Source organism: Alosa pseudoharengus, unplaced genomic scaffold (assembly GCF_046254945.1).
Source record: "Alosa pseudoharengus isolate Yale_2024_CS ecotype anadromous, Long Island Sound unplaced genomic scaffold, YU_APseudo_1.1 YU_APseudo_1.1_scf_1, whole genome shotgun sequence".
Lineage (NCBI taxonomy): Eukaryota > Metazoa > Chordata > Actinopteri > Clupeiformes > Clupeidae > Alosa > Alosa pseudoharengus.
The window spans coordinates 39,213,233-39,240,879 of NW_027468564.1; the positions used below are offsets into that span (position 1 = coordinate 39,213,233).

Sequence of the window (27,647 nt, forward strand, 5' to 3'; positions counted from 1 at the left end):
TATACCTCGGAATCTCAGTATCTAAAATGCACCACACACACATTAGGCAGGCAATAAATCCTTCTCATGGAGAATAAAGAATGTCCACTCTCAGGTTAACACACACACACTGTAACCTTTACTTGACCAAATTCAACGGTGTACATTCCTACGCTTACACACACACCACTTGCATCACTTCACACAGTCCTTACAGTACGTGGTCACGTATCAATAGCAACACAAAGCCAACCATATTCACATTATAAGACATCTCATCTTTTTATGCTTCCCAATATTCAACATAATACTCATGTGTCACCACACCAAGGGTGGGAACCAGAGGGGCCTAGGTGACATTTTTGGGATACATGCATCAAATGAAACATATTCATGAGCAAATGGACAACATATTTTTTGAAGTAATTTTGGCCCTCCTAGTTGGTGAAATGTCACTTACGCCCCTCTGGTTCCAAGCCCTTTGACAAGACATATTCATACAAGCTGATCTCATTTTGAAAGGCATTGAACGGCTTTATTCATGATCTCATTTTCAGTTATATTTATTTTGGTCTTCAGTTATATGTACTTATGATTTGGTATTCACTTACTATGTATTGATAAGGCTATTACAGTAATAAAAAATACATCTTTTTAAATGGCCACACTATTCTCCACATTTTGGGGGCTCAGATAGATGTAGGGAAACTCCAGCTTCTTGTTCCTCTCCTCAATAAGATCAGACAACTCTCTCAGATCCTTCTGAAAATCTTCAATGAGCTTGCAAGGGACCTCTTCATCAAACAGTTCTTCTGGGAAACTTCCCAATAGGTACTGGAATGTTAAGAGCGTGGTGTAAAACCATTGAAGTTATTAATAAACAAGTTGATAACAACATGTATGACAATACAAGCAACAATAGTTCAGTCCCAGCAGAAACACTATGCTAAGGCAACAGTTTGCAAAATGTCTGACATGATTAAAGATTTTCTTTGAACATAATCAACATAGTTTGTTTTTGTGTCTAAGACGGAAACCAACATCCAGTATAATATAATGGAACACACACAAGAAAGATATTCAGAATTTTAAAAAGATGGATTTTTTTCACTTTTGTTAAATTGAATTTGCAGTTTCAGTGAAAACATGCAGTTTGATTATGAACAAAAACTCACCTGATCTGAAAATGCTTTGCTCAGCAGTCTCAGGACAGCCATGGCATTCACTGTCGTACCTATATCAGGTAAAGTCTCCAGAATGGTGTCCATTGTGGTCCGGCCTTTCTCCTTGGGAGGGGGCTTTCTGAGGGCAGTGGGGTAGTTGGGCATCCAGCTGCCAAAGTCAAACTGCATGGGCCAATTGGATGCAAGAGCGATAAGACACAAGTTAAAAAAAGAAAAATGGAATGTGGACGTTGTTAAATTACCTGTCCTGCAAGAGCGTTAAGACAAAGTCAAACTGCATGGGCCAATTAGATGCAAGAGCGTTAAGACACAAGTTAAAAAAAGGAAAATTGAATGTAGTTGTTGTTAAATGACCTGTCCGCCAAAGTCCAAATGAGGCATACAGTACATGTCACATTTGGGTCAGATATTTAAAACAAGGAAGTCCAGTGCACCATTAATGTAAGTTATAACATGGACAGTGTGTATGGCCTGTGTTTGTGGTAGGGAGGTTTTCCTTTGGCAGTTCGGGGCCTCTGAGCTTATGTGTTATGGGTTCAGGTGTTGAGCATCTTTGCATAATGTTGATTCATAAAATAATATTGCTTGGTTTGGAGAGTGGTAAGGAAGCATAAAGGGAGGTTTTCCATTTTAGCAATTAGCCCCTAGAGGCCGTAGGTTACACTGACTTTAGAACAGCTTATAGCGTTGTTAGTCACGACACGCAAGCAGAGTGCCTAAAATCCTCCTTAGCTGTTCTAAAATCAGTGCAACCTACAGACTTGAGTGGCTTATTGCTTTTCTAAACCTTTTACACATATCTGGCAAGATTTCATAAAATAAAGTAGCCTGGGTTTTCCCATGCTGCCTTACGCACACGATTTTATTCACGCTGCTAGGCAGCCTAGATTCTATGGACTTCGTTTTCACCTCAACAAAGGAACCAATCACAGAATGGAGGGAGGACAGCAAGACGATGACGACACACCGAAGTGGTTATGAGCTACGTACAGACACATTTGATAGACATTCGTAGCACCCAATAAACGGCTCTGGGCATTCGTAAACCACGTTTCAAATAACAGAAAATGTACATGTAGTTCCCAGACGAAAACGTATATGTAGTTCCCAGGCCCCATCTCAATGAGATGAGGTTTGGCGTTAGCCAGGCTAAAAATAAAGGCACAGCGACAAGAAATGTCACGATGTATTCATAATCATTCTTATTTCCTCTATCAGAAAGGTTGCAAAGCAACGTTAAGACACCTACTCTAACTTATGTATGAATTTGTGGTAGCACAGTATAATATAGAAAAAAATTCGGTCAAGGTGTATGTTGGTGTTGGATTTTACATCGGCATCAAACGCAATTCAGCCAATCATAATCAAGGACCGGAACTATCCGTTTTAGAATTTCCATTGTGGCCTCTGAGCTTATGTGTAGAGCATATTTGCATAATGTTGATTCATAAATGTGACGATCCTGCCATTCGTACACGGAGGTGGTTCCAAATGGTCCATGCGGCGCCATACTTGAAAATGGTGTATGCTAACATGCCATAGCTAATCTGCACGATCTTGACCCCCAGTTTTGTACCATATGCTTTTGTTTTCTGCCCCTCACCCAGGGATGGATTACTGCACGGGCCTACCGGGCCCAGGCCCAGGGGCCCAAGGGGTCAGGGGGCCCTGAAGCCCAAGCCTTTGCATGGAATCATTGCCTCAATATCAACAAATCAGGATGTAGGCTATGAATCTGATTGAATTTAGTATTGGCCATCCCCAAAATGCACCAGCATACAGGAAATCACATCAAACAAATTAAAAATGTTCTGGGGGAGGACCCCCAAACTCCCCCCCCCCCCTCCCACATATACGACAATAAGTGGGGGGCCCTTAATACATCTGGGCCCAGGGGCCCGAAAGTTCATAATCCGCCCATGCCCTCACCTAAGCTATGTTCCCTAATTATTGCCTTTATTGCTTTCCACCTGTGCCTTTTTAGTCTTGTTAAATATTGTGTATTTGAACACTGTCTTGTGCGCTTTGCTGGATTATTATGACCGCCACGCAGCGAAGCGGCGGTCATATAGGTTTAGTCGGATTTGTCCGTCAAGGATTCCCAGGACACTGATTCCCGGGTACACAAAACTTTGTGGGCATGTAGCCCCATATGGATAGCATGGACCCATCGTTTTGATCTGTAGCCCTCCCCCGCTGGACTGGACCCCCCGAAAGGAGGGTAGGGCAGACACAGTTTTCTGTTAATATCTCGAGAACTGTAGGGTTTAGGAGGACAACCTTTTTTTTGAATGTTGATCTTAAAGGGCCATGTCAACCCATTCCATAACCACTCATTTCATGTATAGCGCCACCTAGTTAAAAACAAAAAAGTAAAAATGAGGTGTTGTAATTGCAGGTATCTGTGACCTAACATGGTCAAAACTGCACGAAATTGGAAGTGTAGGATCATTATGACACCCTCCGAATGCATGCCAAGTTTCGTGGACTTTCGTTCATGGGGGGCCATACAATAAATTAATTTATGTGTACATTTAGTGACTGTACACCAACAGAGTTTTCTGTGAATATCTTGAGAACCGTAGGGCCTAGGATGACCCATTTTTTGCATTTGTTTGCCTCCAGGGGTCATGTTAACCCATTCCATATGCACCCATGTGCATAAACAGATACACACGCACACACATACATTCACAGTAATCATACGTATGACACATACTCACACAGTAGACATATGTACGCATGCATGCACATGCACACACACAGGCACATACACAAGCACACACACAAGCACATGCACACACACACACACACACACACACACACACAATTCAAGAATTTCTCAGAATTATGAACAGGCAAGATGGGGGTGGGGTTGTATAACATTTATTTTACATGTGAAATCTATAAACTAATCATGTTTTGGTATTTGTTGTCTAGCAGATACCAGTGAGAATTGAGTGTGCATAATGCAATTCAGTGAGACAGTTAGAATCATATATGCCTTGCAGCGTGACTTATTTTTGTGGAAAAAATGTGCTGGACTAGGCGGCGGTCATATTTTGTACCGCTCTGTGGTACATCTAGTTTCATCTCTTGTCAGGTTTGTGCCATGTTCTTGTCTATTATGCTATTGTCAGTCTAAGAGTTTGTATTCTCGTTAAGTTTTCTGTAAAGTTTATGTGTGAAAGAAGACACGGTAAAATCAAGTTTAGTTCCACTTCGGTTCCACTGAATCTGCGTTTGGGTCCAATCTGCTATTCTGGCCTACTGGCCCTGACAATAAAAGACAACAAGGCAATGGCCTGCTCTATCTCAGTCAATGGGGGCTTTCTGAATGCAATAGATTAACTAGGCATCCAACTGCTAGTGTTAAACTAAAAAGGATCGGCCGGGGTTTGATTCTGAACACACTGGTGAGAGCCCATGGCGCTTTTGGATAAAAGTGTCTACTAAATCTCAGTTCACTTTAAAAGGGGCGATCATTTTATTGATGATATACTGTATGTGGTGGAATATGCTGCTCTTTGTGCCATTTAATTGCCCCTTGGGGATGATTTGAATTGAATTTACCTGTCCATTGTTGACAGCAGCATGTTGAGCGGATGCAGTGAAGATCACCATGGTAACAAACTTGATGAGATCGCTCACTGTCTGAAAAGACTCAGGTGCGCCTGTGGAGGTATAAGACATTGACATGTAAATAAAAAATCTGCACAAAACACAAAACAACTCCATCAGCATAAAAGTGCATTTACATCTGTGAAACATTAGATGACGACAAAATGAACTGAACTCCATGCAGTCATGACAGGAATTAGTGGCCATTGATCCGTGTGTGTTCTGACATTCTAAATTCCTCATGAAATACCATGAAATTCCCAGGTTTTTCCCATGAAAGTGTTGGTTGACATTTATTAAAGTGTCTTAAAATATATTTTAGAGTTAGGTCTTTTTTATTTGTAATTCCATTTTTTTATTCCTAAAAGACAGCTCACTGCACACACCTGTGTTGCTCCTTTCCAGGAATCCATTGGTGAAAATCTCTCTGATCCAGCTCTGCAGTTCTGTGTCCTTCTGCACATGCTTATCAGATGTGTAGTAATGTTGCATGACTCCTGATACATACCTGCAAATGACCACATGATTCAGTGTCAACTATTAAATATAGTTGTCTGTATACATGAGGTCATTGTTAAAGTGAACAATGATATAATATTTAAATAGTTTGACTCTTTTTTAAACACGCACACATACACACACACAAATAAAGAGGGGGGGGGTACAATCTGCAACTCTACTCTGACTTCCCAATGGTAAGCATACTTGTTGATGATGTTCCACAGTTGTGTGCCATCATCTCTGTAGTAGTAGTTGGGGACGTCCTCCAGGCCTCTCTCAGAGATGTTCTCAGGCAGACAGAGGGAGCTGTAGGTCAGGGAGGAGGTTGCACGCTTCAGCAACTCAGGCAATGACTTTCCGCCAATGCCAGCATTCTAGGATTATACATAAAGAATTCATAAGGATAAAGTATAAAATAACGCAGTTTACCTAATATCATGATCAAATATTAGATGAAACTAAAATGATCCTTGTATACAAATATACTTGTATAGTATATCTCTATTGCTGCTGTCGGATGGAAACCTAAGTCCTTACTTGTGTTTTTTGTTTAGTTTTTTGAAATATTTTTTAAAGTTTTTTTTCTGAAAATGAATGAATTTGGACATACAAGGTTTCCACCCGACAGCAGGGATCATATCAACATCTATTTTTTACGGTTTCATTATGTAAAGCTGTATGAGTACCAAGGTAATGGCGCCATCGTCGGAAATCAAGCGACTTCTTGCCAGGATGTTGATGTGGAGTGTGTAGCGGGTGTGGGGAATAAGGAGCTACAAAGAAAACAGTAAAAACAGTAAAGAGAATGTTCAGCATGTGGTATACGGACAGTTCCTAAAGGCAAATTAAAATAATAATATACTTGGAACTAATTAGATAGATAGATTCAGAGAGTACTAACAACATTTCCAAATTTAAATGATCAGCCCATGTGATGCTCTATTTTTCTAATCATTCTTGGATATTTTTTGTTCTTCCTGGAACACTGAATTGTTTGGTAATAGGCCTCACTCCAGCTAATGCATGTGAGATTACACCCGCAGATTCAATACCTTGAAAAGAGGGTGCGGGGATGGGAGGTTCCGCAATGTTGCCATGGCAAACACCTCAGACAGAAAGTGAGTTCTCAGCAGGTGAGAGTCGAGCTCTTGCATGCTGAACTCTGCTGCCCGCACAAAGATCTTAGCCAGCAGCCAGTCATGCTTGGGGTCGGTGGGCAGGAAGATGGGGGTTTGATGGGGTCCAGCCATTTGCCTTAACTGTGGAGAAATGACAAATCCATGAAACTAGAACAGTGTGACGTTTATACAGAGTGCAAACAAACTGTTTTAAACTCTAAAAGATTAGATGTTTTTTTGGTCTTGCCTATTTCTCCTAAACATACTTGAGGTCAATTGCTCCTAAACAATTGAGCTCAGTGGATACCAAACCAAGACAGGCTTTGACTGTAACATGAATTAAAATGAACTAGTGCAGTGCCCGTTCAAACATGCTATTCCTGTAGCCCAATTACATGCCTGCTTTGAAAATAGAATAGGGAAAAACATAATTCCAGGTAAGCATTCAATAATGAATAGTAGGGGTGTAAATCGGAGTCTTCATGACGATTCGATACAATATCAATTTCTTAAGCCAATGATTCGATCATTTTCGATACTTCAGAATTCCCCACGATACGATTCGATACGATTCAATACTCAATATTTTTACATGATATCTATGAAGTTTCAAATAAATCAACAAAAGTTCGGAATGTAGGAGCAGGTATCTAAAGCCTAAGTTATACAGCCTCATGTCTTTGCAAAAAAACCACCCGCAGCTTAGGAGTAGGTAGTGCGCTTACATCTGAGCCATAGACAGAAAAAGAAAGGTCGGAGCTGATGCTAAAAAAAATAGATAGGCAAACAAACAGGCGGCAAAATAAACACATTAATCGATACTCTTGCGGAAGAATCGATGCATTGAATCGCCTGCTGCATAATCGATGCATCGATACGAATCGATTAATATTTACACCCCTAATGAATAGGCCTACAGATAATATAATAAATGTGAAGTGAGCAGAATTTAAGCATGGCTACATGTGACATTTTTTACAAATCAAAATTTCATAATCCTAACAGCTGCTTTGAGTCAAGGCTATATGCTTAGCCTATTGAATAACTTGATGATAGAGAAAACAAACCATTTTGTGGAATGATGCATCATATGGAATTTGCAACGGTGTGACTCAAAAACAGTCTCTGGTGGCCTATAAGTGACATCACACTCTTTCTGCCACTCGTTGCTTATCGCTGGTTATGCTTTGCATGTGTGGCATTCTGAGACGTTCTTTAATCGGGACCATCATCGCTCGTTTCAATTTAGGACCTTGCAGTTGGAACTGTCGTTTGCTTATTCAAAGTCTAAAGAAAGTCCAAAGTAGCCTGGGCTATTCATATAGCATCACACTCTGTCTGCCACACGTTGCTTGTCGCTGGTTATGCTTTGCATGTGTGGCATTCTGAGATGTTCTTTAATTCGGGACCATTATCGCTCGTTTCAATTTTGGACCTTGCAGTTGGAATTGTCGTTTGCTTATTCAAAGTCTAAAGACAGTCCAAAGTAGCCTGGGCTATTCGAAGTGTCCGTTTATTGCACATCATTTTTTACGTCATTTTGAAGAATGAAGAGCCACTGCATACCTGTTGCAAAATCCGTGGAGTTCACTTTATTGTTTAGGTCAGACATGTTACGTTTTTACCCATATAACTTCCACTGATCCAGCTTAGCCAAAGCCCTGCTTCTATCCTCACTGGTAGCTTACAGTACAGTGGTGTGTGGGAGGAGGAGTGGCTAGCGGTGAAAGCCAATGTGCTTCTTTTACCGATATATTTAACGATATCTTTTTGCATTTCTTATTCAAACAACGTCAAATTTGGCACTGCGCTTACTCATGCCCATAGCAAGACACCTGCCAAGTTTGAAATCAGTCTGACAAACGGTCAGCGAGATATGCGTGCCACAGACAGACAGACAGACAGACACACAGACGCTTCTTGCTTTATAGATAGATAACAATTTAAATCAGTGTCCACTTCTATTTTTAGTGCATGTATGCATTCCTCCATTTTGGTCACTAGAAAAACATCACAACATTTTGAAATAATACATTTTCTTTTTATTTTGCTACATTTCAAAAGTGTAATGTGTTTACCTGTATGGCTATGGGCAGCATCAGACCCTGAGGGTTGCAGTAGAGCAGGACCAGGGGAGCAGTGAGGTACTGCTGCCTGCCAGCAACTACATTTCCCACAAGCCCATCCAACATCTTGTAGTCACACAGGAAGATGTTCCCTTTCTGAGTGGTTTAGGTGTAGTGGAGGGCAAACAATACATAGACAGTAAATATAGAAAAGAGTTTAGCATCAGACATAACATGAACTAGTTTCACAAAGATGAAAAAACAACATATTTGTGTTGGTCTCTTTTTTCTACAAACATTCATGATTGAAGCTACACTTCAATCAGTCCAGTCAAAGGGGCCTTTGTTGGCCATGCTACCTTTCCAGCAACTTGGATTAATCATTGGATTATTGGATTCATGCTTTTTATGCTTATGCTTTTATGCTTAAAAAAAGAGAAATATTTCCTATCAAAAAGCCTTTCAGCAAATTAAATGTAATTAGATATTTTCAGTTAATTTGCTTAATGCTATACTGTGCTCAAATCTACTGATTTTTCCCCCAAGCTAGACTGTTGACCAATGCGTTGCCTACCGCTATCTCTGCCTTCAAGGTGGTTTCTCCTAGAAGGCCTTTGACCATCTCCTCTGTGACGAGGAAGTTCTCGGGTAGCTTTGAGCAGCGTTGGATCAGCATGGGGTTTAGGCCATTCAGGAACTGGTAGCCAAAGAACTCGTCCTTGTCCCAGTGGTCCTCAACGTATTCTGCAAAGCATTCCATGTAAGAACATTTGCAACAGATACAGCCAGTGCTATGTTCTCATTATGCAATTCTGAATAGCACGTCCAAGTACGATGATTACCAATGGTTTTGTTTGCGATGTCACAAAGGTTCATGTGCAGCTGGTCGATGCTTTCCCAGGATTCTCTATTGTCAGCTAATCCATTGAGCTTCAGATAAATTAACCTACACACACACACACACACACACAATAATGAACTATAATTATGACCGCCGCGCAGCGAAGCGAATAGGTTTAGGCATTTTTTTTCTTTTCCGCATGCCCAAATTTCCGTCAAGGATTCCCGGGACACTGAAAGACCGGGGTACACGAAACTTGGTGGGCATGTAACCCCACATGGATAGCATGGAACCATCGTTTTTCGTTTTGATCTGTAGCCCCCCCGCTGGACTGGACCCCCGAAAGGAGGGTAGGGCAGACACAGTTTTCTGTGAATATCTCGAGAACCGTAGGGTTTAGGAGGACCATTTTTTTGTATGTTGATCTCAAGGGGCCATGTCAACCCATTCCATAACTACTCATTTCATGTATAGCGCCACCTAGTTAAACACAAAAAAGTAAAAAATGAGGTGTTGTAATCGCAGGTATCTGTGATCTAACATAGTCAAAACTGCACAAAAAATGGAAGTGTAGGATCATTATGACACCCTCTGTATGCCCGCCAAGTTCCGTGGAATTCCATTGATGGAGGGCCACACAATAAATTAATTTATGTTACTATACACCAACTGGCCTGTAGGTGGCCGGAGACAGTTTTCTGTGAATATATCGAGAACCGTAGGGCCTAGGAGGTCCACCATTTTTATGTATGTTGGTCTTAAGGGGGCATGTCAACCCATCCCATTACCACTTATTTCATGTATAGCGCCACCTAGTTAAAAATTAAAAAGCAAAAAATTTGGTGTTTTCATCACAATATCTCTGGCTGACATGGTCAAAACTGCACCTAAACATGTACATGCACACATGCACACAATTCAAGAATTTCTCAGAATTATGAACAGGCAAGATGGAGGTGGGGTTGTATAAAATAAATTTTTACATGTGAAATCTATGAACTAATCATGTTTTGGTACTTGTTGTTTAGCAGATACCAGTGAGAATTGAGTGTGGATAATGCAATTTAGTGAGACAGTTAGAATCATATATAGGCCTTTCAGCGTGATTTATTTTTGTGGAAAAAATGTGCTGGAATGGGCGGCGGTCATATTTTGTACCGCTCTGCGGTATATCTAGTTATAATTGTGAGCGTCTTTGTAGTAATATATATATAAAATATGTATGTATAAAATATATATTATTACTAATGTAGGAGGCAGCACACTCATCCACAATCAGAATGTAAGAAAAGGATGGGTTAACAAAACACAAGACTCACTGCGTTCTTGCCGTATAGGAGAACTCTGTCTCCTTCGAGAAAGAGAATTGGAGTTTCTCTGGCAGAAGCATGGCAGATTCGTAATTGATAATCCGGGGCAGGTTCTCAGCATACACACTCCACCTGTAAAAGGAATATACAGGAGAAATGCAACGGGTGCTTTAAAGGAACCATGTAAGATTGTGGCCAAAACTGGTACTGCAACAGGGCCGTAGTCACCATAGACATTGAGGGGGACGTGCCCCCCCCAATATTCAAATATGACAAAAATGTCCCCCCCAATATTCGGACATAGAAAAATAAAGAAAGAATAAAGCGCTATACTAGGCCTACAGGAAACCAACACGTATCTGAAATGTAATCAAATGTAAATAACGCACAAATTAGTGACCTATGGTTCCAGAGTAGCCTACACCCCTGAGTGGTTTGTCTTGGTGATTTTCCGTTTTTCGTTAGTGGCGTGCGCTATCAAAAGCTTCCATTTACTGCACCCTACTGCGGTGAGGTAGGGCTGTCAACAATATCGCAAAAGCTACCGGAACAATTTTCACAAAACTTCTTGGAAAGGTGTAGCACAGGCTAAGGAAATCCCATACATGTTTGGAGCCGATCAGACTGAAAGGGAACATTTTCCATATTGTAGCCTATTCTCGCAATGATAGCGAAAGTGAAACGTTTTATTTTAAATGATGAATTTGTGCAAGCCTGTGTCATTTCTTTCACGTCTTTCAACATCAATAATGCATTCATATGCTAGTAGTAATGCCAGAAATTACCGTGTATAGGCCTCTTAGAAATGATTGTTGCATCTTGCATATTATTTAGATGTACACTCAATCGCGCATCCATGCAGGCAAAACGTGATCAAATGTGGCGACGTTTACAATACGTGATAGTTAATGTGAATCGCGGACAGGAATTTGCACCTCCATTCACCAATTAAAGGCTGTAGTAGGCCTAGTGTTTCTACATGTTGGCACAAAACGTAATTTCTGTCAGAAGCCAGTCTATAATGCATACAGGGGTAACATGAGGTGAGTCAGACAGAAGAGGGGCCTGTCTTAGTAGTCTATTCCTGAATCCTGTCCCTTTCAAACTACGTTAAAATTGTGTGATTAGCCGCCAGCATAATACAATCTAAATTAAAAGACAAAATCTTATTAGGCTCCAAACCTATGAGTCTAAGCCTTAGTTTAAAAAAATCTTCAGGTGTAAGTAATAAGTCAAAGAACCACATTCTGTGAAATATAGAGGTTATCAAAATATACTCTAGTTTGTAATATCTTTTAAAGTATACATTTTGAACACAAATGGAGTCACAGGTCCATGGATGGACCAGTGAAGTTGCTTCTTCTCCACCCTTCTCTTTTCACAAAACTCACGGGGGGGGTGGGGGGGCATTCTGTTTGGGGGTCCCTCAGACCCCACCACAGATTTGGTCCCCCCCAATGTTGACATCATGACTACGGCCTTGTACTGCACACTTTCAAATTACTCTAGAGCGGTGTATCCCCTCCCCACCCCCCCTGACTCGAGGTTGCCAACCCGGATGCCGAAACACTACTGACTTTGTGATTAGTAGATAGGTGGAGGGTGGCGCATCAGGCCAAAACACAATATGACATGACAAAACACAACATCAACATCAGTTGAGTGCTGCAACTTCACTTTTTAAATGACAATATCCTGGCCGGACTACTGTTGTCAGTGATATAAGTATTTGAAATGAACATGATTTCTTAATGTCTAGTGTCATATCAGGGCCATTTTATGATTAATTGAAATACATTTCTTACATACGGTTCCTTTAACTTAACACCACACAGACACTTAACACCACACAGACACTTAATGTCACACACAGTTAGTTTTGGTGTGTTGCCCACATACCTAATTAACTTCTGTCGTCCTTCTAGCTGACTCGTCCTTGTCTTTTGGGCAACTGGGTTGGTGTCCTGGAACACAAGCAAAGCTGAAATAGAAATGTAATCCCATTATGAAGGTCAATATTAACTGACTGACTGCTTTGTCCAAGTTTTGACTGAATGAAGGTGTTACATTTGTGTGAATGACATAGACTAGAGCCAGAAAGAGTAACTGCTCACTATTGTGCTTTTTTCCCCCTTCTTTTTGTTTTTATACAGAAATCTGTTTTCTTACAAACACACAAAATGTGTGTCTGTGTGTGTGTGTGTGTACCCTTGAATCTGTAAACTCATGATAGATAGATAGAACTGCTTTAATCTACTGGATTATTCAGAAGATTTGATTCCTAATGTAACTTGACTTGTAAAGTGGAATCAAATAATGTATATAAAATGTGTTTACACAGAACATTTCCAAGATTTCACCACTAAACTTTCAGGTGCACCAGTAATATGTGAATTGAGGCCATGCCCTGAAACAGGAGTGCCTACCTTTGGCAGGTCTTAACACAACAGTCTCATCGCTGCCAAGCCAGCGGTAACAAGGAAACAAAATGGCATCCCCCTTAGGCGTCTTCACAGTGATCTTATCACAAAACCATTGGTTGTCAAGGCCCATAAATGCCTGGGTGCGGAGCTTTAAATAGATGAGTTCGCCTAGGGACGCTTCACTCTCCAACGTAATTGTTCGCTCCTGTATAAACATGGAAATGGAATATTAAAGTAAATATATGAAGAGTTTGTTTACAAAAAAACAGATAAAAGACAGATAAACATAGAAAATCATGTCTTTTTTGATTAAGCAGAATTAATCTAGTCAAAATTACTTCCGTTTGGTTGATATTACTTGAAATGCAAAGTTTCAAATATTATTTTTTAACTAAGATGCACTCATTTCATTGAAAATGCATTTACATATAAAAATCTGTGCTTGTTAGAGTTGCTGCAGCAAGAGCATCCAGACAGCTATAATGCTACACTCTGCGGGGCATCTTTAAAATCATGCCCCAGAGTTTTTAATTTCTGTTGCTTTAAATGCACTTACCGATCCTTTGGTAAAGCCAAACGACAAAAAGCGCTTGTGTAGATTCTCCTCCTGGCTCTCAGCATCAGCACCACGCAGCTGGACGTAAACGTAGCTCGTGGTGCCAGAAAAGGGGCGGGTTCCTGTGTGTGCCGTCACTGTGTAGCTCGCCATGGCTATTCTGCATAGGAGTGGACACAGATTACTTAAAGAAGACAACTAACATGATGAAGACACTAAATGACAGAGAGAGAGTATGTGTGTATGCATGTGTGTGTGTGTGTGTGTGAGAGAGAGAGAGAGAGATAGAGAGGGAGAGAGTTAGTTAGAGATATAGAGAGAGAGAGTCTCTTTCCTCATTCTCTCACAAAGTTGCTGTTGCAAGATGCATGCCAACATTTGATACTAAATTAAGCAGCAGAAAGAGTAATCTGTGGTTGCCAAAACAAATCTTCTCTCACACTCACAGACGTTTGTACATTTGAAATTGGATGGGAGTATTTTTCCCTGCTGATATCCTGATGTTATTGTGCCATGCACAGTGCCCCAAAATGATGTGTGTAAATGCCGGTGAGAGTGTAAATGTTGTACTTACACTGTATGTGCTGCTTAAAATGTCCCACTTGTGTTCCCTTTCCTACAGTATCTTCATGTTAGTGTGCATTTTGGTAAGCGATTAGATGTCTTGCCTTTGTTTCAGGCAGGCAGAGAGACATACAGACGGACAAACAGACTCACCAGAGTTACAGAGGAAGAGACTCACCTTTGTAAATATCTTTCTCTTGTTAAAAGAGAATGTGTGCTGTTGTGGAGTACACGCAGACCAAGAGGAAGAGATGCTGTCTGAGAAGAGCTCTGGACATGCAGCTTAACATGGTGTGTTCATTGGGAAATTTGGCTTTGTGTAAACCACATAGGAAGTTGTGCAATAAACTGCCCTCTTGACTTACAGCAGTGAGAGTGTGTGGAGTCTCCTCCTATTCTTGTGTGTGTGTTTATTTTATTTCCTTTGAAAGAAACCTGTCATGCAAAGTACTTATTTACAGTTTACAGTATACATCGGAATCTCAGTATAATCTCTCCACACATATTAGTAATCCTTCTCACGGATAATAAAGAATGTCCACTCTCAGGTTAGCACACACACACACACCTTTACTTGACCAACTTCAACGGTGTACATTACACACACACCACTTGCATCACTTTACACAATCCTTACGCAGTGACTTGTATTAACACAAGCAGCACAAAGACAAATCATAGTCACTCTAGGACATCTTCCCAAAATTCTTCACAATATTCATGTGTAACCACATTATATGATAAGGCATATTATGCATACAAGCTTTTCATTTTGAAAGGCATTGAACGGCTTTATCCATGACCTCACTTTCAGTTATATTTACTTTGGTCTTCAGTTATATGTACTTATGATTTGGTATTCACTTACTATGTATTGATAAGGCTATTACAGTTATAAAAAATACATCTTTTTAAATGGCAACACTATTTTCCACATTTCGGGGGCTCAGATAGGTGTACGGAAACTCCAGCTTCTTGTTCCGCTCCTCAATAAGATCAGAGAGCTCTCTCAGATCCTTCTGAAAATCTGCAATGATCTTGCAAGGGACTTCTTCATCAAACAGATCTTCTGGGAAACTTCCCAATATGTGCTGGAATGTTTAGAGAGTGGTGTAAAACAAAAAAAAGTTACTAATAAAAAAGTTGATAATGACATGTATGACATAAAAAGCAACAGACATAAAAATGTAGGCAATAGTTAATATTATATCAGTCCCAGCAGCAACACTATATGGCACTAAGGCAACAGTTTGCAAAATGTCTGAATTAAGATTTTCTTGGAACATAATTAACATAGTTTGTTTTTGTTATCATGCAACAATAAGACAATGGAAACCACTGTCAAGCAGTATAATAAAATGGAACACACAAGAAAGATATTCAGAATTTGAAAAAGATGGATTTTTTTCACTTTTGTTAAATTGAATTTGCAGTTTCAGTGAAAACATGCAGTTTGATTATGAACAAAAACTCACCTGATCTGAAAATGTTTTGCTCAGCAGGCTCAGGACAGCCATGGCATTCACTGTCGTACCTATATCAGGTAAAGTCTCCAGAATGGTGTCCATTGTGGTCTGGCCTTTCTCCTTGGGAGGGGGCTTTCTGAGGGCAGTGGGGTAGTTGGGCATCCAGCCGCCAAAGTCAAACTGCATGGGGCAATTGGACGCAAGAGTGTTTAGACACGAGTTAAAAAAAGAAAAATGGAATGTGGACGTTGTTAAATTACCTGTCCGCCAAAGTCCAAATGAGGCGTACATGTCACATTTGGGTCAGATATTTAAAACAAGGAAGTCCAGTGCACCACTATCCTAAGTTATAACATGGACAGTGTGTATGGCCTGTGTTTATGCTAGGGAGGTTTTCCTTTGCCCATTGGGGTCTCTGAGCTCATGTGTTATGGACTAAGGTGTTGATCATCTTTGCATAATGTTGATTCATAAAATAACATTGCTTGGTTTGGAGAGTGGTCAGGAAGCATAAAGGGAGGTTTTCCATTTCAGCAGTAAGCCCCTAGAGGCCGTAGGTTACACTGACTTTAGAAAAGCTTACTGTGGTAGCGTTGTTAGTCACGACACGCAAGCAGAGTGCCTAAAACCCCCCTTAGCTGTTCTAATTAATATATTATATTCTAATAAAGCTGTTCTTGAATTTCCCCTTGGGGATCAAAAAAGTATCTATCTATCTATCTATCTAATGAAAATGAAGGCACAGTTTTTATAGCCATACATGCGTGTTCACTTTTGGCTCCTTGGCTATCAATTTGGTAACGATAACGGGCTATTTGATGTCTTTAGAACACTAAACATGTCAAATGTTGAGTTACTCCAGTCTACATTATTTGACGTTAATCACTCCTAAAGTTAACTGATGGCTAAATAACCAAAAATTGTTTGCACCTCCAAATGGACGGTGACGTAGGTCTGTGACGCGAGTTTGTGTGAAAGAATAGAACAAAATTCGGTCATGGTGTATGTTGGTGCTGGATTTTACAACGGCATCAAACGCGATTCAGCCAATCATAATCAAGGACCGGAACAATCCGTTTTAGAATTTCCATTGTAGCCTCTGAGCTTATGTGTAGAGCATCTTCGCATAATGTTGATTCATAAATGTCACAATCCTGCCCTGGATCTCTAGATCCACGTTCATGTTTCTTGTGTATCATGTGTACTGCATTATGTTCCTGCCCTGTATTGATGTCTTTGGATTTTTGTCATGTCTCCTGCTCCTTGTCACTTCCTGTGTCCTGTAGGCTTCTATGAGGTTCTCATCTGTCTTTTTGTCTATCCTCCCTTCCTTCCTTCCTTCTCTAACTCTAACAGGAAATCAAACAGGTGTCTCTGATTGCTGGCAAGTGTTGTCCATAGACAGTAAACGTGTTGCCCCCCGCAATATGGCGGCCGCGTTTACGTATGCCACCTAATAGAACTCGAGCCCAATGCGTTATCTAGCTTTCTAATATCTATGGTTGAGATGTCCTGCTCACTCACGCATCACTTTTAAGAGATATCAATTACTGATGATACGGCGCAGCACCTCTTAGGCTAGAATAAACAGACACGCAAATTGCAGAGAATATGAGCTTATACCAAAGCCTAAAAATGTACATAGACTCTTCCTACTTATTGACCCTGATAATGAGATAATGTTTGATAGTTCTGGAGACATGGATGAATAGTTATTATACAATGTGGAGGTATTTAAGGATTAAGTCCCGCCCTCCATACAAATGAATGGCGGAGGCTAGGCTAGTAAATCCAGCCATTTCATAGTCAACACCATATTGAACAATGGGGCTAGGATCCAGCGCCAGTCGGCTCTGACGATGCGGCAAGTTCCAAAGCTGGAAATGACGCATGGACCAACGTTGATTTTTATTGGATGTTCTGTGAAAAGAGAATCGTCCTCCAGTTCACAGGGTGGCGATAATGCACATACCTTGCTTGCCACCTAACAAGAAGAAGAAAAAGTTGCTTGGGAACGCTTGGAGTTCGAGTGGAGTCGCCCGTTTGGCTGTAGCCAAAGTCCTTTTAGGCAAGTCTCTCCTCTCGGCGGCCATATTGCAACACTTTTTGGGCACTTATTGGGCATCTATTTCGGCAGAAATGCACTTGCGCAAGGCTTCACGACACTAATCTCGCTCCAGCGGCAAGATCACAACATATGATTAGCACGATGTCTTCACAACACACCACATTATTGGCTCAATGTATTCATAACACAGCACGTGATTGGCTCAATGTATTCACATGTCGACGTTTTGCCGCAGAAAGGGTGTGATATGTGTAGACAACTGTGTTACAAACTAACCCCATGCATTTCTATGGAGGATTTTTTGAGTGCTGTGTCTCCTCATTAGAAAGTCTCTGCTGTAGCCGCCGGATAGGTACCCACCCACCAACATGTACGGGCATGAGAGCAAGTGCTCAACACAGACTTTTGTGCACGGAGCTGGTTCCAAATGTTCCATGCGGCGCCATACTTGAAAATGGCGTATGCTAACATGCCAAAGCTAATCTGCACACTCTTGACAATGCCTGCATGCATCCCTAATTATTGCCTTCATTGCTTTCCACCTGTGCCTTGTTAGTCTTGTTAAGTCTTGTGTGCTTTGCTGGATTATTTCGTCTCTTGTCAGGTTCGTGCCATGTTCTTGTCTATTGTCAGTCTAAGAGTTTGTATTCTGGTTAAGTTTTCTGTAAAGTTTATGTGTGAAAGAAGACACGTTAAAATCTAGTTTAATACCAAGAAGACACAAAAGGGCTTAGGGCGCTCAGGAGACTTCAGATAGTTCCTTGCTCAGGTGCTCTTCTGCGGCATGCCCTGATGAAGGCCAATATGGCCGCAACGCGTAGGCCCATGTGCTTTTAACCAGTTCGTGCCATGATTAATTAAAGGCTTTTTATACTTTTTCAACCTCAGAGTGCCTCTGCAAACTCTTTTTTCTCTAGTTTAATACCACTTCGGTTCCACTGAATCTGCGTTTGGGTCCAATCTGCTATCCTGGCCTACTGGCCCTGACAATAAAAGACAACAAGGCAATGGTCTGCTCTATCTCAAGTCAATGGGGGCTTTCTGAATGCAATAGATTAACTAGGCATCCAACTGCTAGTGTTTAACTGAAAAGGGTCGGCCTGGGTTTGATTCTGGGCATCCAACTGCTAGTGTTAAACTGAAAAGGGTCGGCCTGGGTTTGATTCTGAACACACTGATGAGAGCCCATGGCGCTTTTGGATAAAAGTGTCTACTAAATCTCAGTTCACTTTAAAAGGGGCGATCATTTTAGAATCTGAACCAAATAGATACACAGACCCTTTTTTAAAAGTTTACCTGTCCATTGTTGACAGCAGCATGTTGAGCGGATGCAGTGAAGATCACCATGGTAACAAACTTGATGAGATCGCTCACTGTCTGAAAAGACTCAGGTACGCCTGTGGAGGAATAAGACATCGACATGTAAATAAAAAATCTGCACAAAACACAAAACAACTCCATCAGCATAAAAGTGCATTCACATCTGTGAAACATCAGATGACGACAAAATGAACTGAACACCATGCAGTCATGACAGCACAAGGAATTTTAGCGACCATTGATCCATGTGTGTTCTGACATTCTAAATTCCTCATGAAATACCATGAAATTCCCCAGATTTTCCCATGAAAGTGTTGGGTGACATTTACTAAAATATATTTGAAAATATATTTTAGAGTTTGGTCTTTTTTATTGGTAATTATTTTTTTTATTCCTAAAAGACAGTATTACTGCACACACCTGTGCTGCTCCTTTCCAGGAATCCATTGGTGAAGATCTCTCTGATCCAGCTCTGCAGTTCTGTGTCCTTCTGCACATGCTCATCAGATGTGTAGTAATGTTGCAAGACTCCTGTTACATACCTGCAAATGACCACATGATTCAGTGTCTTATATAGTTGTCTGTATACATGAAGTCATTGTGAAAGTGAACAGTGAAATCATATTTAAATAGTTTGACTCTTTTTTAAACACGCGCGCACACACACACACACACAAATAAAGGGGGGGGGGGGGGTACAATTGGCAACCCTACTCTGACTCAAACGGTAAGCATACTTGTTGATGATGTTCCACAGTTGTGTGCCATCATCTCTGTAGTAGTAGTTGGGGACGTCCTCCAGGCCTCTCTCAGAGATGTTCTCAGGCAGACAGAGGGAGCTGTAGGTCAGGGAGGAGGTTCCACGCTTCAGCAACTCAGGCAATGACTTTCCGCCAATGCCGGCATTCTAGGATTATACATAATGAATTCATAAGGATAAAGTATAAAATACTGCAGTTTACCTAACATCATGATCAAATATTAGATGAAACTAAAATGATCCTTGTATACAAATATACTTGTATAGTTTATCTCTATTGCTGCTGTCCTTGTGTTTTTTGTTTTGTTTTTTCGATGCATTGTTGAAATATTTTTTAAAGTTTTTTTTTCTGAAAATGAATGAATTTGGACATACAAGGTTTCCACCCGACAGCAGGGATCATATCAACATCTGTTTTTTACGGTTTCATTATGTAAAGCTGTATGAGTACCAAGGTAATGGATCCATCGTCGGAAATCAAGCGACTTCTTGCCAGGATGTTGATGTGGAGTGTGTAGCGGGTGTGGGGAATGAGGAGCTACAAGGAAAACAGTAAAAACAGTAAAGAGAAAGTTCAGCATGTGGTATACAGACAGTTCCTAAAGGCAAATTAAAATAATAATATACTTGGAACTAATTAGATAGATAGATTCAGAGAGTACTAACAGCATTTCCAAATTCAAATGATCAGCCCATGTGATGCTCTATTTTTCTAATCATTCTTGGATATTTTTTGTTCTTCTTTTGGTAATAGGCCTCACACCAGCTAATGCATGTGAGATTACACCTGCAGATTCAATACCTTGAAAAGAGGGTGCGGGGATGGGAGGTTCCGCAATGTTGCCATGGCAAACACCTCAGACAGAAAGTGAGTTCTCAGCAGGTGAGAGTCAAGCTCTTGCATGCTGAACTCTGCTGCCCGCACAAAGATCTTAGCCAGCAGCCAGTCATGCTTGGGGTCAGTGGGCAGGAAGATGGGGGTTTGATGGGGTCCAGCCATTTGCCCTAACTGTGGAGAAATGACAAATCCATGAAACTAGAACAGTGTGACGTTTATACTAGAGCTGTCAAAATAACTGATTAATTTTGATTAATTAATTTGAGAAAAAATAACTGATTAAAAAAAATAGCGCAGATTAATCGATTCCGTATGACCTTTGACCCAAAGCCATTCTAGTCAGTAACCATTACCCTGTAAAATGAAGGAGAGAGAAGAAAATGTGCTGCCTAGATCATAGAGTGGAACATTTGCTTTTAAAAAACGGTCTGATGGTGTTGATAAAAATAAAGTCCTCTGCAATGTCTGCAGCAAGGAATTTGCATATCACCAGAGTTTGTCAACTCTAAAGTCGCACATCAATGCAAAGAAATAGTGTTGACATTGAGGGGAGTGTTAATTTATTTTCATTGTGTCCTCAGGTGTGGCCTGAAATGCCTTGTATGTGAAAAAAAACTTCTTCTATGATATTAGGTCATATCATAGATTATTATGAACATTATTTGAACAGTGAAAATAATAATAAAAGAGTTTTTGAACTTTAATGTCACTAATGCTGATTATTCAATGATTCATTTGAATTTAAATATTTAAAATACTTTCACAGCAAAAATGATATATGTGATTAATTTAGATTAATTAATCACAGAGTATGTAATTAATTTGATTACAATTTTTAATCGATTGACAGCCCTAGTTCATACACAGTGCAAACAAACTGTTTTAAACTCTAAAAGATTAGATGTTTTTTTGGTCTTGCCTATTTCTCCTAAACATACTTGAGGTCAATTTCTCCTAAACAATTGAGCTCAGCTAGGCTTTGACTGTAACATGAATTAAAATGAATAACAATTTAATTCAGTGTCCACCTCTATTTCTCGTGCATGTATGCATTCCTCCATTTTGTTCACTAGAAAAACATTTTCTTTTTATTTTGCTACATTTCAAAAGTGTAATGTGTTTACCTGTATGGCGAGGGGCAGCATCAGACCCTGAGGGTTGCAGTAGAGCAGGACCAGGGGAGCGGTGTGATACTGCTGCCTGCCAGCAACTACATTTCCCACAAGCCCATCCAACATCTTGTAGTCACACAGGAAGATGTTCCCTTTCTGAGTGGTTTAGTGTAGTGGAGGGCAAACAATACATAGTCAGTAAATATAGAAAAAGAGTTTAGCATCAGACATAACATGAACTAGCTTCACACAGATGAAAAAACAACATATTTGTGTTGGTCTCTTTTTTCTACAAACATTCATGATTGAAGCTACACTTCAATCAGTCCAGTCAAAGGGGCCTTTGTTGGCCATGCTACCTTTCCAGCAACTTGGATTAATCATTGGATTATTGGATTCATGCTTTTTATGCTTATGCTTTTATGCTTAAAAAAAGAGAAATATTTCTTATCAAAAAGCCTTTCAGCAAATTAAATGTAATTAGATATTTTCAGTTAATTTGCATAATGCTATATACTGTGCTCAAATCTACTGATTTTTCCCCCAAGCTAGACTGTTGACCAATGCGTTGCCTACCGCTATCTCTGCCTTCAAGGTGGTTTCTCCTAGAAGGCCTTTGACCATCTCTTCTGTGACGAGGAAGTTCTCGGGCACCTTTGAGCAGCGCTGGATCAGCATGGGGTTTAGGCCATTCAGGAACTGGTAGCCAAAGAACTCGTCCTTGTCCCAGTGGTCCTCAACGTATTCTGCAAAGCATTCCATGTAAGAACATTTGCAACAGATACAGCCAGTGCTATGTTCTCATTATGCAATTATGCACATCCAAGTACGATGATTACCAATGGTTTTGTTTGTGATGTCACAATGGATCATGTGCAGCTGGTCGATGCTTTCCCAGGATTCTCTGTTGTCAGCTAATCCATTGAGCTTCAGATAAATTAACCTACACACACACACACACACACACACACACACACACACACACACACACACACACACACACACACACACAATAATGATCTATAATTATAATTGTGAGCGTCTTTGAGGTAATATAAAATATATATTATTACTAATGTAGAAGGAGGCAGCACACCCATCCACAATCAGAATGTAAGAAAAAGATGGGTTAACAAAACACAACACTTAGACACTTACTGTGTTCTTGCCGTGTAGGAGAACTCTGTCTCCTTCGAGAAAGAGAATTGGAGTTCCTCTGGCAGAAGCATGGCAGATTCGTAATTGATAATCCGGGGCAGGTTCTCAGCATACACACTCCACCTGTAAAAGGAATATACAGGAGAAATGCAACGGGTGCTTTAAAGGAACCTGTAAGATTGTGGCCAAAACTGGTACTGCAATCACTTTCAAATTACTCTAGAGCGGTGTATCCCCTCCCCACCCCCCCTGACTCGAGGTTGCTAACCCGGATGCCGAAACACTATTGACTTAGTGTGATTAGTAGATAGGTGGAGGGTGGCGCATCAGGCCAAAACACAACATCAGTTGAGGGCTGCAACTTTTTAAATGACAATATCCTGGCCGGACTACTGTTGTCAGTGATATAAGTATTTGAAATGAACATGATTTCTTAATGTCTAGTGTCATATCAGGGCCATTTTATGATTAATTGAAATACATTTCTTACATACGGTTCCTTTAACTTAACACCACACAGACACTTAACACCACACAGACACTTTGCTGTCACACACAGTTAGTTTTGGTGTGTTGCCCACATACCTAATTAACTTCTGTCGTCCTTCTAGCTGACTCGTCCTTGTCTTTTGGGCAACTGGGTTGGTGTCCTGGAACACAAGCGAAGCTGAAATAGAAATGTAATCTCAGTATACAGGTCAATATTAACTGACGGACTGCTTTGTCCAAATTTTGACTGAATGAAGGTGTTACATGTGTGTGAATGACATGGACTAGAGCCAGAAAGAGTAAGGACTCACTATTGTGCTTTTCCCCCCTTCTTTTTGTTTTTATACAGAAGTCTGTTTTCTTCCAAACAATACACCAACGTGTGTAACACACAAAATGTGTGTCTGTGTGTCTGTGTGTGTGTGTGTGTGTGTGTGTGTGTACCCCTGAATCTGTAAACTCATGATAGATAGATAGAACTGCTTTAATCTACTGGATTATTCCGAAGATTTGATTCCTAATGTAACTTGACTAGTAAAGTGGAATCAAATAAAGTATATAAAATGTGTTTACACAGAACATTTCCAAAATTTCACCACTGAACTTTCAGGTGCACCAGTAATATGTGAATTGAGGCCATGCCCTGAAACAGGAGTGCCTACCTTTGGCAGGTCTTAACACAACAGTCTCACCGCTGCCAAGCCAGCGGTAACAAGGAAACAAAATGGCATCCCCCTCAGGCGTCTTCACAGTGATCTTATCACAAAACCATTGGTTGTCAAGGCCCAAAAATGCCTGGGTGCGGAGCTTTAAATAAATGAGTTCGCCTAGGGACGCTTCACACTCCAACGTAAATGTCCGCTCCTGTATAAACATATGGAGATGGAGTTTTGAAGTAAATATATTAAGTTTGATTTATGAGTTTGCTTGCAAAAACACATACACAGATACAGATAAACAATAAACCATGGATTTTTTGATTAGGCAGAATTAATCTAATCAAAACTAGATGTACCGCAGAGCGGTACAAAATATGACCGCCGCCCAGTCCAGCACATTTTTTCCACAAAAATAAATCACGCTGAAAGGCCTATATGGTTCTAACTGTCTCACTAAATTGCATTATCCACACTCAATTCTCACTGATATCTGCTAGACCAGTGTTTCTCAAAGTGTGGTCCGGGGACCACTGGTGGTCCGCAAGCTATCCCAAGTGGTCCGCGAGCAGACGTGGTAAAAAACAATATAGATGAGTTGTTTGCAATATTGAACCAACTTCCAAACAGTTCTGCAACACTGCCTATGTAAGCTATGGCAATTTAAATCATATGAATCCTCTAAAACAATAAGCAAGGTGCAAAGACAATTAGCAAGGTGGTTCAGTGAGTAGGCCTATTGTGTCTATTAGCTAGGTGGTCCATGAGTTTTTTTTTACTGGTTAAGTGGTCCTTGGTCTGAAAAAGTTTGAGAAACACTGTGCTAGACAACAAGTACCAAAACATGATTAGTTCATAGATTTCACATGTAAAATTCATTTTATACAACCCCACCTCCATCTTGCCTGTTCATAATTCTGAGAAATTCTTGAATTGTGTGCATGTGTGCATGTACATGTTTATGTTATGTGTGTGGGTGTGTGTGTGTGTGTGTGTGTGCTTGTGTGTGTGCCTGCGTATGTGCCTGTGCATGCAAGCGTACATATGTCTACTGTGTGAGTATGTGTCATACGTATGATTACTGTGAATGTATGTGTGTGTGTGTGTGTATCTGTTTGTGCACATGTGTGCACATGAAATGGGTTAACATGACCCCTGGAGGCAAAAATACGGAAAAAAATGGTCATCCTAGTCCCTACAGTTCTCAAGATATTCACAGAGAACTGTGTCTGCCCTACCCTCCTTTCGGGGGGTCCAGTCCAGCGGGGGGGCTACAGATCAAAATGAAAAATGACGGATCCATGCTATCCATGTGGGGTTACATGCCCACCAAGTTTTGTGTACCCCGGTCTTTCAGTGTCCCGGGAATCCTAGTTGGTGTACGTCACTAAATGTACACATACATTATTTTATTGTAAGGCCCCCCATGAACGAAAGTACACAAAACGTGGCATGCATTCGGAGGGTGTCATAATGATCCTACACTTTTAATTTCGTGCAGTTTTGACCTTGTCAGCCAGAGATATTGTGATGAAAACACCTAATTTTTTGCTTTTTAATTTTTAACTAGGTGGCGCTATACATGAAATAAGTGGTAATGGGATGGGTTGACATGCCCCCTTAAGACCAACATACATAAAAAAGGTGGACCTCCTAGGCCCTACGGTTCTCGAGATATTCACAGAAAACTGTCTCCGGCCACCTACAGGCCAGTTGGTGTATAGTAACATAAATTAATTTATTGTGTGGCCCCCCATGAACGGAATTCCACGGAACTTGGTGTGCATACAGAGGGTGTCATAATGATCATACACTTCCAATTTCGTGCAGTTTTCACTATGTTAGGTCACAGATACCTGCGATTACAACACCTCATTTTTACTTTTTTGTGTTTAACTAGGTGGCGCTATACATGAAATGAGTGGTTATGGAATGGGTTGACATGGCCCCTTAAGACCAACATACAAAAAAAAATGGTCCTCCTAAACCCTACGGTTCTCGAGATATTCACAGAAAACTATGTCTGCCCTACCCTCCTCTGGGGGGTCCAGTCCAGCGGGAGGGGGGGGGGGGGGGGGGCTACAGATCAAAACGAAAAACGATGGTTCCATGCTATCCATGTGGGGTTACATGCCCACCAAGTTTCGTGTACCTCGGTCTTTCAGTGTCCCGGGAATCATTGACGGAAATTTGGGCATGCGAAAAAGAAAAAAAGAAAAAAAAAAAAAGAACAAAAATTCTGACTAAACTATATGATCGCTGCTTCGCTGCCCGGCGGTCATAATAACTTCACATTGGTTGATATTGCTTGAAATTCACAATTTAAAAAAAATAATTTCAGAAAATTAATTTATTTCATTCTCTCAAAATGAACAAACAAAATCTGTGCTACCCAGTTAGTTGTTGCGGCTAACAGCTAGCATCCAGATAGCTACAGTGTGACACTATGGGGACATCTTTAAAATCATGCCTCTGGATTTTCTGTTTTTCTGTTGCTTTAAATGCACTTACCGATCCATTGCAAAAGTCATGAGATAAAAATCGCTTGTGTAGATTCTCCTCCTGGCTCTCAGCATCAGCACCACGCAGCTGGATGTAAACGTAGCTTGTGGTGCCAGAAAAGAGGCGGGTTCCTGTGTGTGTCTTCACTGTGTAGCTCGCCATGGCTATTCTGCAAAGGAGTGGACACAGATTAGCCTACTTAGAGAAAATACAGATGTGATGGAAACACCAAACAGAACCCCACATTAAAGTCCAAAGAGAATTAGAGAGAGAGAGAGAGAGAGAGAGAGAGAGAGAGAGAGTGAGTATTTGTGTTTGTGTGTGTGTTGGTGTGAGAGTCTCTATTCTCATTCTTTCACAATGTTGCTGTTGTAAGATGCATGATGATCTTTGTTGCTAAATTGAGCAGTAAAGAAAGAGTAATCTGTGGTTGCCAAAACAAATATTTTCTCACATTCACAAAATACATTTGCAATGGGATGGGAGGATTTCCCACCATGGATATCCTGACGGTATTGTGCTGTGTGTGCACAATGGGGGGAAACGTGTAACTAAGCGCTTTTCAAACTGCAGGAATTCTCCCATCATTTTTTGCCCGATAGAGGGAGTTACACGTTTTGGGAGGTGCAAACCCAATCTAGGTGTTTCTTATGGCTATACAACTCTTGCGCGCATTCTGCCACTGGCTTAAGCACTGGACTAAGCACCTTTTCAGCTACGCGCTCCAGAGGGCTGTATTAAGGTCGGTCGAGCGCCACTACAAGGTGAAACCAGTGCTTGAAGTGGGAAAAATGGTGCCGGTACTCAATATTCACATGCATCATACCACGGTGTTTGATAAGCAGTGATGCCAGTAACGCGTTACTTAGTAACGCGTTATATTTTACCACTTTTTTCAGTGACGAGTAATCTAACGCGCTACTACTTACAAAACAGTAATCAGATTAAAGTTACTTATCTAAGTTACTGTGCGTTACTATTTTTGTCATGTTCCTTAATAAAAAGATATATTCTTTGCTTTCTTCTTGTCTTGGGTATTAATGTCATGTTTTCAGCATGAGGACAATTCAGGACACAGCGACACAAACGTAAACAACAATGGAGGGAGAGAGAGA

The 27,647-nt window shown here is 40.7% G+C and overlaps 1 protein-coding gene across 1 annotated transcript; it reads right to left on the reverse strand.

Moving 5' to 3' along the window:
- Positions 1-492: 492 nt before the first annotated feature.
- Positions 493-26,694, reverse strand: LOC143118839 (polyunsaturated fatty acid lipoxygenase ALOX15B-like). The gene is made up of 28 exons (XM_076279956.1): positions 26,542-26,694; positions 24,037-24,238; positions 23,471-23,552; positions 22,886-23,008; positions 22,567-22,670; positions 22,304-22,473; positions 21,740-21,883; positions 20,580-20,786; positions 20,229-20,315; positions 19,755-19,924; positions 19,438-19,559; positions 18,994-19,094; positions 15,639-15,809; positions 15,124-15,254; positions 13,600-13,759; positions 13,047-13,248; positions 12,520-12,601; positions 10,630-10,752; positions 9,312-9,415; positions 9,044-9,213; positions 8,482-8,625; positions 6,338-6,544; positions 5,972-6,058; positions 5,490-5,659; positions 5,171-5,292; positions 4,737-4,837; positions 1,155-1,325; positions 493-813 (listed from the first exon to the last, which is right to left on the reverse strand). Exons 1-28 carry the CDS (start codon positions 26,692-26,694, stop codon positions 634-636), a joined length of 3,990 nt encoding a protein of 1,329 aa, XP_076136071.1. The 3' UTR covers positions 493-633.
- Between the last annotated feature and the right edge of the window lie 953 nt (positions 26,695-27,647).